The 14799-nt window shown below is 33.6% G+C and overlaps 1 protein-coding gene across 3 annotated transcripts in view; it reads right to left on the reverse strand.

Moving 5' to 3' along the window:
- The window catches only part of LOC117400736 (outer dynein arm-docking complex subunit 2-like), an 86327-nt gene that overhangs the window by 37656 nt on the left and 33872 nt on the right, over nucleotides 1–14799 (reverse strand). For all 3 annotated transcript variants that reach the window (XM_034001035.3, XM_059023217.1, XM_034001036.2), the window contains 5 exons: nucleotides 4615–4761; nucleotides 4078–4287; nucleotides 3427–3663; nucleotides 3105–3215; nucleotides 1941–2095 (listed from right to left, as the gene is read on the reverse strand). In XM_034001035.3, coding sequence (XP_033856926.3) covers nucleotides 1941–2095; nucleotides 3105–3215; nucleotides 3427–3663; nucleotides 4078–4287; nucleotides 4615–4761 — 860 coding nt within the window. The remainder of the gene's footprint in view (nucleotides 1–1940; nucleotides 2096–3104; nucleotides 3216–3426; nucleotides 3664–4077; nucleotides 4288–4614; nucleotides 4762–14799) is intronic.

A 14799-nucleotide genomic window follows, 5' to 3' on the forward strand; every position in this document is an offset into this window, starting at 1 on the left:
CTTTTAACCGAATGTGTAAACTCAATAAAACTTTGTTTATTTGCTTGGCTGGATCCTGGTCTTTAATTCAGTGTTTACATGTATATTTATAAAAACAAAACTGCACATATAGCTGCCTATAAAAGCTGCACTTCTAAAAACAGCTATACTGCCTCAGATAGAAATTGCTTTTTATTTTTTTAAATCAATTCTGAGTCCCTGTCTCTCTTTCCAATTATGGTTTAATATTTCTGTCACTGAATTAGGTTACCATTAAGATCTTAACTTTTTACCTACTAGGGGGCCTATTCAGCTGATCTAAATGGGGAAGATCCAAATACTGCCGTCATGAAAAGAAGTAACTATTACAAAACCTGCTTTTAGTGAGTGTGAGTCTCCTTAGTCTATTCTGTCTTCAGAAATTAGAAAAATATTTAAAACAGGGGGTACTTAGATCTGCCACTATTTAAATCAATTGAATAGATAGACCCCTATGTTTAACTTTACTAAAGTGAATTAACAACACAGAAAACCTAAACAGAGTTGTAACATAAACAATTTATTCAACAGTAAACACTGAAATAGTTATCAGCTGAAGAACTTTTGACCCAGCCGAGGGCTGCTTTCAAACTGGAATATAACCTCATCTGAATAATATAAATTCCATAAAAAGCATGTACTGTAGTTATTTTTAGTTAACATTTTTCTGATTCTGAAACACTTCATTCTTCAAATGAATTACAATAAAAGTTAATATCACTCTGTAAATCTGAAATAAGAAACAGTAATTATTTTATTTTAACCCTAGTTGTAAATAATATGATTCAATATTTATCCTTATTATGAAGATGAGCTATAAAAAATGAAAATGAGGCTTAGGCTTATCCATTTTTTTTATATTTGTTGGCTACCATCATATAAAACTGGAAATTATAAACAGGCACAGAAGTATAAATTAATACATATGTGAATATTATTCTGCATGTCCTCTGTCTCACATTGCACAGTAAAATAAACAGTAATAAATTATTTATTTTATGGGAGTACCTTTGCAGAAGCTGGAGAAATGGTGAAAGTATGCCAGGTCATGAATTTTTTGGTGTTATTTATTTTTAGGAAAGTTACTATTTCTCTATATTAAGGTAATCATCTGGGAGGACATATTTCAAGAGAAGATTCTGGAATTTCCAACTTGAAGATGAACAGACTGCTGGCCAAATGTACATTTATAATAACACTACAATCAAGCAGCACAAAGACCTTAAATATGTATATGTGCTAAAAATGATTGAACAGTACTTGGCAATTAAAATATACGTTCTCAGGCATTGCTGAACTAAAAAATAACTACAGCACTTCTTAAACTGAAATACAGTAAAATAAGATCCAGCAAGAAGCAAAACATACCTCTATTATGACGGGGATAACAGATGTTATTTTGTGCTATCGCGCATCATAAGCACAAATAACAGGGTTTATTGTCACACATGTAAATATATATATATATTTAGAACGTGCTTTCCCAATGAGGGCACAACATATAATAGAACCATTAGTGTTAATAATTCAGTTATGAAAAAACAACATTACATCCATATCTCCTTTCCAGGCCTGTCAATTCATAAGTCACACAATTACTAACAACAGGAATAATTTATGTATGGTTTTGCACTGTTTCCTTTTCTCATGTATTGATTTTTTTAAAACATGTGCAACTTGGCTGCAATCTTATGATGATACTTTATATTTACATGTTTTATGAAACATTAATATATATATATATATATATATATATATATATATATATATATATATATATATATATATATATATATATATATATATATTAAAGAAGATATGCTATAAAAGTAAACTATTTGGGAAAATGGATTATCATTCCATATTTGCTTAGTAGCAACAGTAACTACTGTGTTAATGTGGCGTTCTAATTTAATACATACTTTGCCACATTCTCAATGCTGATGGAACACTTCCAGATGGCTCCAGTGGTTGCAGCTAAAAGTTGCTTATTCTCAGACATGCTTAGAAGTGTGGCCAGTGGTTTCAGGCCATCATATTGTCTAACAAGGTCACGTGTTACTATGTCCTCAGCACACTAAAAATAAACAAAAACACAAGACCAAAAAACATTAAAATAACAAGCAATAATGTTGCCTTTTGCTAAACCAACCAATACACCTAACTTATATTATTATATTAACATTATAGTTATATTAGATCAGCCCTTGTGATATGTTAACAAACTGATTAGTCATTAAATACAAATTAATATAGCAGCAAGCATGAGACAGAGCTGGCATGAGGTCCTTAGGGTACAAGCACCCATGCTATGGCTCATCCAGCCAATGTAGAGGGCCAAAATAACCATGAACAAGTGACACAATGTTGAACAAATGAGTTGAGGCCTCAAATACACTGCTTTTTGGCTGATCATACTGTAGTTGGTTAACCTGTGATATGCACATATTGAATTCAGTGTCCATTTGGGCTATTTTCCCCATGGATTGTTCTGTGCCAGTGCCAAAATATCCTAAGTCAAGCAGTGTTGTGCCAGTCCTGTATATTATCATTTCTGCTGACATAAATATTACAGGGGAAAGTGTAATCCTTTTTCATACCCTCTGGTCAGGTCTTTTATACACCCACACAGAAATGCCTTACAATTACATGATACAGGTATGTGCATAGTGTACAAAATTAAGATGAATTACTTCTCCATGTTTTCAGATTCAGTTTTAAAACAAAGTTTGGACACAATGGAAATGTACGCTATCATTTCATTTGCAATCCCCTTATTAAAGTAAAACTATATAACTTTTATTGTATTAAATTCCCTCTTTTATTCAAATGCTATGGACCTGTAATGTATAAAATAGAAATCATGAACATGGCCCAATTGAAAAGTACAATGGGAAGCTTTTATATATGATCTTATTTAATGAACTCGCTGATAAATAAGACCATGTTTTCTGGTAGTGTAAGTAGTTGCTACAGACAAGTTTTACCATGTACTGTAAGACTGGATAATGCTGGTGGTGGTGTGGTGAGAGTAATGGTGGGTTAAGACAGGAAAGTATCAAAATACATATTGTCGACATATTTACCTTAAAGATAGCGCTTGCGCAATGCATCTGAAGCTCAGGGTTTTCTCTACTAAGATTTTTCACCAGATCTTTAATCATCTCCTCAGTCTGAATCGCAATCCTGTAACTTTGCTAAAACAATGTGAAGAAACAGTAAGATTGGCAATAAAATAATAAAATTGGAGCAATTACTAACCTGGCACCTAAAGAATAATTAAATTTAACTTTATAGATGCAATCATTCTGTAATTAATAAATTTTTGGAAGGGCTGCGCCACATATTTGCACAGCCCTCCCAAATTAAAACCTACTTAAAAAAAAAAAAAAAACGGCACTCTTTTACCTCAGAAGCACATTCTTGCAGTGTGCCAACTACTGGGATTAACATATTTTCATGTGGAGACTTTAAAAGCTGTGCAAGTAACGGAATCCCACCAGCTTTACGGATGGCTTCTTTATTCCTGGTGCTCTTGCTACAGCTCCACAATGCCAGGGCACCACAACGTGCCACCTCAATGTCTTTTTCCTGTTCTGAAGTCAGGTTAGCAGAGTTATCAGGAACACAGTCCAAGAGTCCCACCTGAAGTAAGACATTTACAACTGATGGTTTCATTTTTCAATCACTATAATAAATCCTATTGTGGGCATATAACTGTCATAGAAAACTGACCTTCAGCTACACAAATCCATTATGTAGTTTTTTATTATAATAGACGACTGGGAATCAAACTCCTTATACAGTAGATGGGGAGGCAATAGCTTCCCCTTGACGAGTAAGCAAAACCATTCGGAGAGTACATCATTTCAAGTCAACTACTGCACACAAAATAGGCATGGACAGGTATTTTTTGGACATGCAGCTGCTACAGTCCTTCTTCTCCCAGTAGGTGTTGCTATTAAGCAGTTGTGTTTCAGGAGTCAAACGATAATGTGCTGTTACAATATAAAAACAATTCCATAATTCATATAAAACTAAAAAAGGCAAACTACGAACCAGTCTCTTTATTCCTCCATGCTGTCTGACAGTTCTTCTTGCCCGTCTAAACTTGGCCACGTTCGCAATTGTCTCTGCAGCTAAAAACTTGAGATCCTTATCCGGGGAGTCTAGGATTTTTACCATGGTCTGTAAGCCACCAAGGTCCGCAATGGCACGCCGGATCTGTGAATTCCTACTGATTTCCTTTAGAATTTTCAGTGAACCAATCTAATTACAAATGGGAAAAAAGTAACAATAGTATGAAAACAGTAGAAGTCATAATATTGTTTAATTTGTATACACAAACAAAAAAGTGATATAAAGTAGTGCTTTATAATGGTACTTTTTTTTTACAAGTGATATATAAAATAAAAAAAAGTTGGGAATATGGTATATTAGCATTAGCAATCATTTATCCTGAAAGCATTTAACAATTGTAGGTCTGTTCTTTTAAATAGTACCTTTGTTTTGCTGACAAAAGGGCTTCTGTACTGTAGCATACAATAAAACACAGTTTGCCTGCAGGCATTATAGTACAGTGACAGGTCTACTCACTTTACATTTGATTTCATCTGTATCCAGCAAATTAATGAGCACATCAAGGCCACCTACATTCCTGATGGCCAATTGGCATGTCTCCTGTGCTAGATTAAAGTCCCTCATAGAGCACAATGCAATCACAGTAGCTGTCTGGTTACCTCCCTGAAATAATACCAAAATACCAAACATGTACATTTAATGTACTGGCAATAACAAATATAAAGCCTAATGAAATAATACTGTTTATTTCCAAGTAATACTGTACATTATACTTTCCCAACTTAAATTCAGTCTTTTTTTTTTTTTAGTGGTTGGTTTTAAAGCTAAATTATCATTTTTAAATAAATGGTTTGCTTTTGAGAAGGAAACAATTCTATAAACTCTTGCCAGACAAACAAAGTTGTGCAAATGTAAACATTACACATTACAGTGTATCTGCTAGTATTATCAATATGATCACTAAAGTCTGTACAGAAAGGGATGCCAATAAGGGTCTTGCTGTACTGCACTGGAGGTAAACTGAAAGTGTACTAACTGGGAAACTATAATACAATATATATATATATATATATATATATATATATATATATATATATATATATATATATATATATATATATATAATGCTGCCATAAGACTTTTAAAACAATTCATCTAAAATTCAGTAGGGTAAGTAACTGGTTTATGTAAAACAAATTTGCGAGATCATAAAAAATCCTGTAATATTCAAAACAGGATATTAAACAGATTTTATTAGTATTACTTTTAAATTCAATGTGTATATGCAGAGCTATATAGATTCAAAACAGGTGGCCCTTCAGGCAGGTTATCATGTGGCTTCTAGAAGTTCTTCAACTGATCTAGGATCTAAACAGTGGCAGATCTTAGGGTTAGCTTATTGAATTTATTGATGTGCATAAATACTTCTTTTTAATTTGATTTGTTTTTAAGCATTATTTTATTTGTTTGGTCTTTGCCTTTGAGAATAATAATGGGTTAAATTTGTTAGGCAGGATCACTGACTGAACCACAAAGCAAGCATAAAATAATGGATTCCTGTTGGCCCCTGTGACAGGGATGACGAGTGGTGACGTCAGACCAGAAGAAGGCACAACAAAAACAAAAGGTACGGTGCAGTGGCGCGGGCGCCGTTTTATTTAAAGAGAACCAAAAAATAAATAAAATATTTAAACAAAAAGCACTTGCTCACAGAGCGAAAATAAAACAAGTAAACAAAACAAATCACGCACACAAAAATAAATAAACAAAGTTCAGGCTGGGCAAATGGCTGTCACTGATCCTTTTACTTTGTTTATCTCCTCTCACTCCTAACACCCACCCCGAGTTGGAGAGCTGCAGGCTTTTTATAACAGGTGACCATCTCCCGATTAGCAACAAATTAAATCACTTAATTAATTCGGGAGATGGCCACCTTCTGCACGAGTTTTTAAAATAACATGTGGATGGGGCTTCCCATCCACGTTACTAAATAATAACAAATGGCTACACCGTCAAAATACAAAACAATACCAAAACATACGGCGCTCGCCGTCATACATTTAAATACAATAAAAATAAATAAACAATACAAAATAACACAGGGGCGGAGGGGGAGCCCCCGTTCTAAAAATAAACAAACAATATGATTAAACAGCAGGGCTTTTCTTCCGTCCTGCTACAGCCCCTCTATGTAATATCGCATTCAGTGAGGCTAAGCTAATACTGAAATAAATGAGTGAATAAAAAAGTGCAATGCTGGTAGACGATAATATGCCCAACGCATAAGTGCCCTGCCGGAAACAGATGAATTAATATAGAATGGTGGTGTGTATATATATATATATATATATATATATATATATATATATATATATATATATATATATGCTGCTGCTTAGTTTCTCTAATGTCTCATAATCTTTAGTATAGGTCATTGTATCTTTAATTTTATTTCTACCATAAACGTACTTGATTTTTGTATTTTAAATGTGTATTCCTGAGTGCTGGGACAAATATCCGAATAGTCAAATGGACATTGCTTGACATGTATTAAAAGGCAAAAAAACATGTCCATGTTGGAAATTAGAAATACATATTGCAACGTGTTTTGCCTTGCTCCAGTTTACCACCTAGTTGCACAAACATACTTAATGTGGATAAAACATTGACAAAATTATTTTCTGTATAATCACTCACAAAACAGAGCAACAGTCGATAAGGACTGAAAAGTCTAAGCTTGAAGCAATCAGCTTATATTTTGGAAATGAACGAATATTCTAATACAGAACGGAAAATACCATTTTGAGCATGAAAATACCATGATTGAGCATGAAAATACCATGATTGAGCATGAAAATACCATGATTGAGCATGAAAATACCATGATTGAGCATGAAAATACCATGATTGAGCATGAAAATACCATGATTGAGCATGAAAATACCATGATTGAGCATGAAAATACCATGATTGAGCATGAAAATACCATGATTGAGCATGAAAATACCATGATTGAGCATGAAAATACCATGATTGAGCATGAAAATACCATGATTGAGCATGAAAATACCATGATTGAGCATGAAAATACCATGATTGAGCATGAAAATACCATGATTGAGCATGAAAATACCATGATTGAGCATGAAAATACCATGATTGAGCATGAAAATACCATGATTGAGCATGAAAATACCATGATTGAGCATGAAAATACCATGATTGAGCATGAAAATACCATGATTGAGCATGAAAATACCATGATTGAGCATGAAAATACCATGATTGAGCATGAAAATACCATGATTGAGCATGAAAATACCATGATTGAGCCAGCACCATTATATCTCAATATCAATCTATTGTAACTTTTTTTCTACCACAAAAAACAAGAAACTAACATGGAGTTGAGAACTGTAACTCACCTATTAAAATGATCACAAAATACATAAAACAGCTTGAGTCTTTGAAATGTGATACTCTGGGTACTAAATAACTTGTTTTGACATATAAACAATCACATTTTATGGCTTTAAATGAAGTGCAGATTCACTGTAAAAGTGTTCTCCTGCTTTTACAAAGGGACAAATAAATGTCCCAAATTTAGGAACATGTCAGAATTGCATTTATACAAAACGCACTATTAAGTTATTTTATTGGTTTGTGCTATGACTAAATACCCATATTATAGGACAGATGTCACAGATGGCAGCTAAACCTTTACTGTATTGTAAAACAGTTAATATCAACCTTTGGTTTAAGGGTAAAATGACCAGTAATGTAAATTTGAAGCATTCTAGAATTAACACTGGGAAGTCATCAATATCAGACTAATGGCAAGCACAATATTTGTGATGAACCTAATCTACAGGATTTTGATCATCATAAATTCTTGGGCTTGCCAATACTGCAACATACATTACATTTTCATGGAATGGCCCATTGGTACGGATACATATTTTGCTGCTGAGCGTACAACAACCATAGCAATTAGTATAGTGTTATGGTCATTTTAAAGTCTGTATTTACTGAAATTGATTATGACTACATTTTATATTTGTTCGGTTTTAAATACAGTTGCAATCTAAATATCTAGTTTAATTGCCTCTGTACAGTGAGCAGTTATTGCAATCACCCCTTCATGTGCTAACAGAGAAGAGGGTTTTCAAAAGCGGAACATGTGCTACCCATATTATCATGTAAATGTTAACCATTTCTCTAACAGTAGGTGATCATCTGTTGTTTTATGTCTCTGTTTGTAATCTTCAAAGACATATAGGCTATAGTCATGTAACTTTATATAGGCCTATATATTTTAAATACTCCTAACTCTTATGTAGTTCTGTCATGTGTCTCTATTTTGTCAATTATTTTAATCCATTTTACTCCCAAACCACAGACAATGAAAAAATCTTAGATCTAAACCCATCTTTTTTATTGTAAAGTTGGGCTGTATACTGTATCTGAAACAAACACACATTGGAAATGTGAGTTAACACCACGTTATCAGAAGTGCCCAGCCATTTAAAGTGGAGATATCAAAAACACAAGCCAAGTTTCAAGAAACCATTGGGGCAACCTTGCCAAGCACAAAGCAAATAGGCACAACTTTAAAACTGATGGGGGCCAAGGTTGCCCCAATTGCTTCTATTAACTTGGCTTGTGTTTTATTTATTTTATATATATACACACACACACAAAAATGTTAAAGTTATGTGTGCAAAAGTATGTATATTCAATGAAAGTGTCATTCATATGAACTAAATTTTGTTCACATTAAAAATGTGTTTGTTGCACATGAATAAAACACATTTAAATTGTTTATAAGTTTGCAATATAAACCGTGTGGGAATTGAACCCAAGACATGCTTCCAATGCAGCTTGCAATGCAGACGCCCTAGCTTTCATGCCACAAAGTTTGCCCTTCCATTTCAGAACATTTGCGAATAGCATAGCAGTAAAGTTACAGTTTTTAACAAGTAACGAGACAAAACAAGATTTTGTAAATAATGATTATGTTATCCCGATTGTACTGAAAGCTTTCATCTGATTTTGCAAACTATCATAATAAGCTTAATTCATTAATTTAGTAGAATGTAATGTTTTCATGTTCAGGAAGTAGTACTCAGGGAGACGGTGTTAAATTCTCAAAATGTTTGTTTTATTTGAAACTACAGAGAATTCCTGTCAGGGGCCAGAATTTACAGCATCAAAATAAAAACCCTACGTTTTAGTCTTGGCACTTTCACTGCATATTCTCCCCAGTCACAGCTCACACGCTCGCTCAGTCGCACCCATAGTTCCTCATTCAAGTTCAGCGCTGGACTGTCTCCAGTCCCCAGGCTCATGCACCCCCTTTTATTCACTGACTCCCCTTCCCAAGCTAAGTAACGGCATGACCTATTCCCCTTACAATACATGTAACATATAAAAGACAGACGAGACAAACTGAACAAACAACAAGTCCTGCAACAAAGCAATTGTCTGGGTCGTTGCAATATATTTTTTAATTTGAAAGTAAAAATATATGAAAGCATGACGACCTTAATGTACAAAAATCTTCACAAATATACAATTGACCAAGAACTGTTGAATATTTATTTTCGTTTCATATGGTATTAAATGGCAGGGTTTATATGATAGTGAAAAATAAATAAATAAATATCAAGATAGATAAAGAAAGAAAGAAAGAAATGTCTATGTATTGATTTATGTATTCATTTATTTCAATATTTATTAATGTTTTACTTTTACCAAATATATATATACTATCCTTCAGCATAGCTAATTCTCAGAAAAAATACCTTTTTTGTCCAGCGGGGACCACACTTAGCATTACCCTCATCAACCAGTATCGAGAGGAACCGTACTTCCTTGCGCCAATACGGACCACAATGAGCGTTACACTGACAGGAAACCAATTCTTTTTCAGAGCTCAAGATCAGACTCTCAGAATGATGATGGTGATGAAGATGAATGATGACTCGAAAAATCTCTAAAATATAACAAAGTCCAGAGAATTCTCAGCTGGCTGACTTCATCTTTCAAAATACTGCTCGTCTCAACTAAAAATCGTGTAGCACTGGCAGTATAACACAACACGCTTGCAAACTGAAGGTTATAGTTTTTCAAATCCCACACGCCAGACCTTTTTTTATAGTTCTATAAAAAGAATATATTTTTGCAGGCAAATGTTCAATTTTAAAACAGAAATAAATAATTTAATATAAACAACATAGACGTCACAAGTGCATTCCCTAGTATATTTCCATATACATGGATAAAACTCCCTGGGGTCTTCAAAAAAGCGATGCGTATGACTAGTCCATTTTAAAATATCAATAAATCGTTTAATATAAATGATACAGATGTCAAAATAAATGCGTTCCCGAGTATAATTCCTGTTGACAAAATAAGTTAATTGTCATTAAACCTGGATGTCCTGTAATATACGTATATGTGGATAAAAGTGCCTGGGGTCTGCAAAAAAATACATTGGGAGAAAAACATTTTTACCTTACTTTGGCGACTTATTTCTCTTACTATATGACGGGTATTGACTTTTTTTCTACATTTTACCTAAGAGTGTTGGGAACTACAAATTAAAAGTGAAATGTGCTTTTGGCTGATTTACTTTTGCTGCGCCAATACCCTGAAAACACGTAAACTATCCTTGCTGTATAGAGAGTCTGGTAGTTCTCGCGCTTCGTTTATAACTTGGCGCGAGGAACTACCGTTCCTCCCAATGAGGCAGACAGTTCAGGAAGGAATTAGGAACTGGATTGAGATCTACTGAAACTATTTCAGTTACTGTACATTTTTTCATTAGACCAGGGGAACTGAAAACTAAAACCCAGGGATAAAAAGGTAGTAGTATTTGTACTACTTACTTTAATACTTACTTTAATATAAACTACATAACAGTTATTTTATTATGTATGAATAATTAATGTTATTGTTTTTGCAACATTCCTAGGTCCTATATTTACTTAAGCAACCAGGGTGTTAGAACATGTCATGATGTCACTTTTTTTTTTTTTAACAGAAAATTAACACTTATTCACAAATCCCTTAGATCGGGGACAATATGTACTAAGCTATTTCCTCAGGACCTTTACTGTAACAATAAATATAGCATCCAATCTTTGAGAAGATAAAGACAATGGCTACAAAGGGCAATATAAAATGGTACATTCTATCTGAGTCATGTATACTGTACCTGGGTACTATTGTATTGTATATATTAAAATGAAAGTAATTAATTATTGCACAGTACAAGAATGTGTTACAATCAGATAAACAAAACAACTGAATGTCCTACTTTCCTGTTATGCTAAACCAATATACATCAGTATGATTTACCAAAGTGAATTAAAGGTCTCGATTGCATTTTATATCCTGCATAGTCCTGGTACATAAAGCTGAAGAACCACTGTTCAAGACATTTGCTACCAGCAGGGTTTGGCAATAATAATAACAGTGACTGAATGTACTCATAAATTACATCCTGAGGAAAAATATCTTTAAATATCACAGATTACAAATGAAGGAAAGTATGAGGGGAAACTATAAATCTTCACGTGTTCAAAAACAGCCCATTAAAAATGTATTTGTGAGGCAGAAAGCCCAAACACTTTTGCAAATCGAATCACCTGTATCAATGCAATGAAAGGGTATTAAAATAATGCCTTTGTAGACTAATATATGGGGCATGGGATGTAACTGCCAATATTTTTGCACTATGGCACATATTTGTCTGACATTGTTTATGCAGAATATCTGTTTTTGTACTGGTTATGCACTTTTACTTATATGACTCATTCTCTTGTTTTATGTAGGAAGATTGAGATATAACTGTCAGCGCTTGTATGGTATTTGTCGCCCAGGAATACAAATAAATACATTAATCTATATCATATATACTGTGCTATATCATATACCTATTTACAGTGCCCATATCGGCATAATACACTCTAAATAGTATATATCTGCATGATGGCAACACCCTCTTTGAAGATGAATGGATTACACATCTTCCTACTTAAAATAATGAAAACAAATGATCAGATATCCAAAGGAATTACGATTTCTATCCTTGACCCTCCATCCCCACCCAAATTATTTTTTTTATGGGATCTAGAAATAAAGCTACTGTACACACATCTGCAATTCATATTATAAGTTTCAATTTCACTTTCTGGCTTGTAAAATAAATGGGTCTGTACATGAACTGTCTGCAAACAGGAATCATTACATTACCAAATGTAAAAAACACTTTCAGTTCAATAATACCAGTTACATTACCATTGTTTTCATCACTTTAGTCACCACAAAATTGTACATGTGAAAACTGATATTTACATATATTTCACAGATCTGTACAGGATATTGAACTAAATACCTTATTGCACTCACATAGAGAGCACACACACCATTGGATGTCATAGCAAGTAGAACAGTAAAAAATTAATGTTGCTTCATTACAGCCACCAGTCAGCTAATTAAACATATTTTAAAAACTATGGTCTTAGAGAATTTACCGTTCTTCTGGCACAAACATACTGAAAACAAGGTGAAAAAAGCACCACCTAGGCACTAGCAAAATATGCATTACAGCTGAGTATACAGTATAAACAGTGAACTGCATAATACCAATATGACATGAGCTCATGTGCTTCTTTGGCACAGTCGCAGTAAAAAAGGACTGTATTTAAAGATGTACAGCAGAATTGTAGTAAAGGCATCTAACAATTTCTGATCGGACTACAAAAGCAGAACTGATCAATCAACAAAAAGTAAAAGTTGTATCTTTTATCACTATACAACCCCACAATAGAGTAGATTGTTTGTTTTTTTCTTGCTGTATTTCTACTAGAATATAGCTTTGCCAGGTTGCAATTAAATAGTTCTGTTCCATACTAAGAACATTTTACAATAATAATAATAATAATAATAAGTTTCCAAAAACAAATTCTCATTTGCTTGTACACTATTTTAAAAAGGAAATTCCATATTGTTTGTATAATACCAACTGGCTTGTCAATGTGTTATGTGATAGTAACAGTTTTACGGTTTGAATGATTTCAAATCTGCTCACAGTTTATGACATAACCTAGAAGTCTCTGTGATACACTCAATACCAGCTGTTATTTATAATATACATATGCAGGCTAACTTGATCACATATGAAAATAATAGTAAATGTTACAAAAGTAAATTGTTTACATTTTTTAATCCATTTAAACCTGCTGCCAATACTTTTATTTCTAGTTTTATTTATTCCGTAGACTGGTTTTATAGGCTTGATCACATTGTCTTTGAACCCTGCCAATAATTTAACAAAATGCTTGTTGGAAATAATACAAGTAGTTTGGGCTACAATAAATAAATAGTTATCTACTATATGTAACTCACATTATGTTGCATGTGCTTCCTTCACAGGTTAATAAAGATTATACACAGCATGCTTCTTATTTGAATACAGTGCTTTTATCACTATTTTTCACATTAACTGTATAAATGGGTAATTGTTGTAAAAATAATGTAATTGTATGTAAAAATAATGTGATATCTTGTAACAATTGTAAGTCGCCCTGGATAAGGGCGTCTGCTAAGAAATAAATAAATAAATATAAATTAAACTAAATAACAACCTGTGATTGATGCATAACTACTACACCTTCTCCTTGCAGTTCTTGGCCAAGTATAACTAGATGTTATAACCCTATGGCAGTATTGCTATTTTTACCCCTTAATTTCTATTATTTTGCATACTTTTAATTTTGCACAGTAACCTATATAAAATGTTTTATTCTGCTACCACATTTTAATATCATTGCCAATTGTTTAAAGCAGTGCTATCTAGCACCGTTGGACACTGGGATTTTTTTCAGTTTTGGTGAAAAATATTGGGACACGGGGACAGTTGACGGGAAATGGGATTGTCTCAGTAAAACCGAGACATATGGTCACACTAGTTAAACGTGGTTTACATTTCAAGGAGAATTTGAATTCACTAGTTGGGGCAATGACTGGATGAATGTGGGAGTATGCTGATGAGAAAGATGGTACACCACACATATAGGTGAACAGCTGCTGGAAGAGAAAAGCAATGTAGACACATTTCCAGGTCTCCCTTGTTAAACAAGGTTTTAATCTCAATGGTACTTCCTGCATCCATACAAGTTGATAATACTAAAAGGTGCAAGATACACCCCAAGGTTTAAATGGGGAGACTGATTATGGAAGTGTAAATTACTACTGGAACATAAGAACATCAGAAAGGTTACAAACGAGACGTGGCCATTCGGCCCATCTTGCTTGTTTGGTTGTTAGTAGCTTATTGATCCAAGCAGCTTCTTGAAGGATCCCAGGGTGTCGGCTTTAACAACATTACTGGGGAGTTGGTTCCAGACTCTCACAATTCTCTGTGTAAAAAGTGCCTCCTATTTTCTGTTCTGAATGCCCCTTTACCTAATCTCCATTTGTGACCCCTGGTCCTTGTTTTTTTTTTCAGGTCAAAAAAGTCCCTTGCGTCGACATTGTCAATACCTTTTAGAATTTTGAATGCTTGAATCAGATCGCCGCCTAGTCTTCTTTGTTCAAGACTGAATAGATTAAATTCTTTTAGCCTGTCTGCATATGACATGCCTTTTATAAACAGAATAATTCTGGTCGCTCTTCTTTGCACTCTTTCTAAGG

Source organism: Acipenser ruthenus, chromosome 4 (genome assembly GCF_902713425.1).
Source record: "Acipenser ruthenus chromosome 4, fAciRut3.2 maternal haplotype, whole genome shotgun sequence".
NCBI classification, from domain to species: Eukaryota; Metazoa; Chordata; class Actinopteri; order Acipenseriformes; family Acipenseridae; genus Acipenser; species Acipenser ruthenus.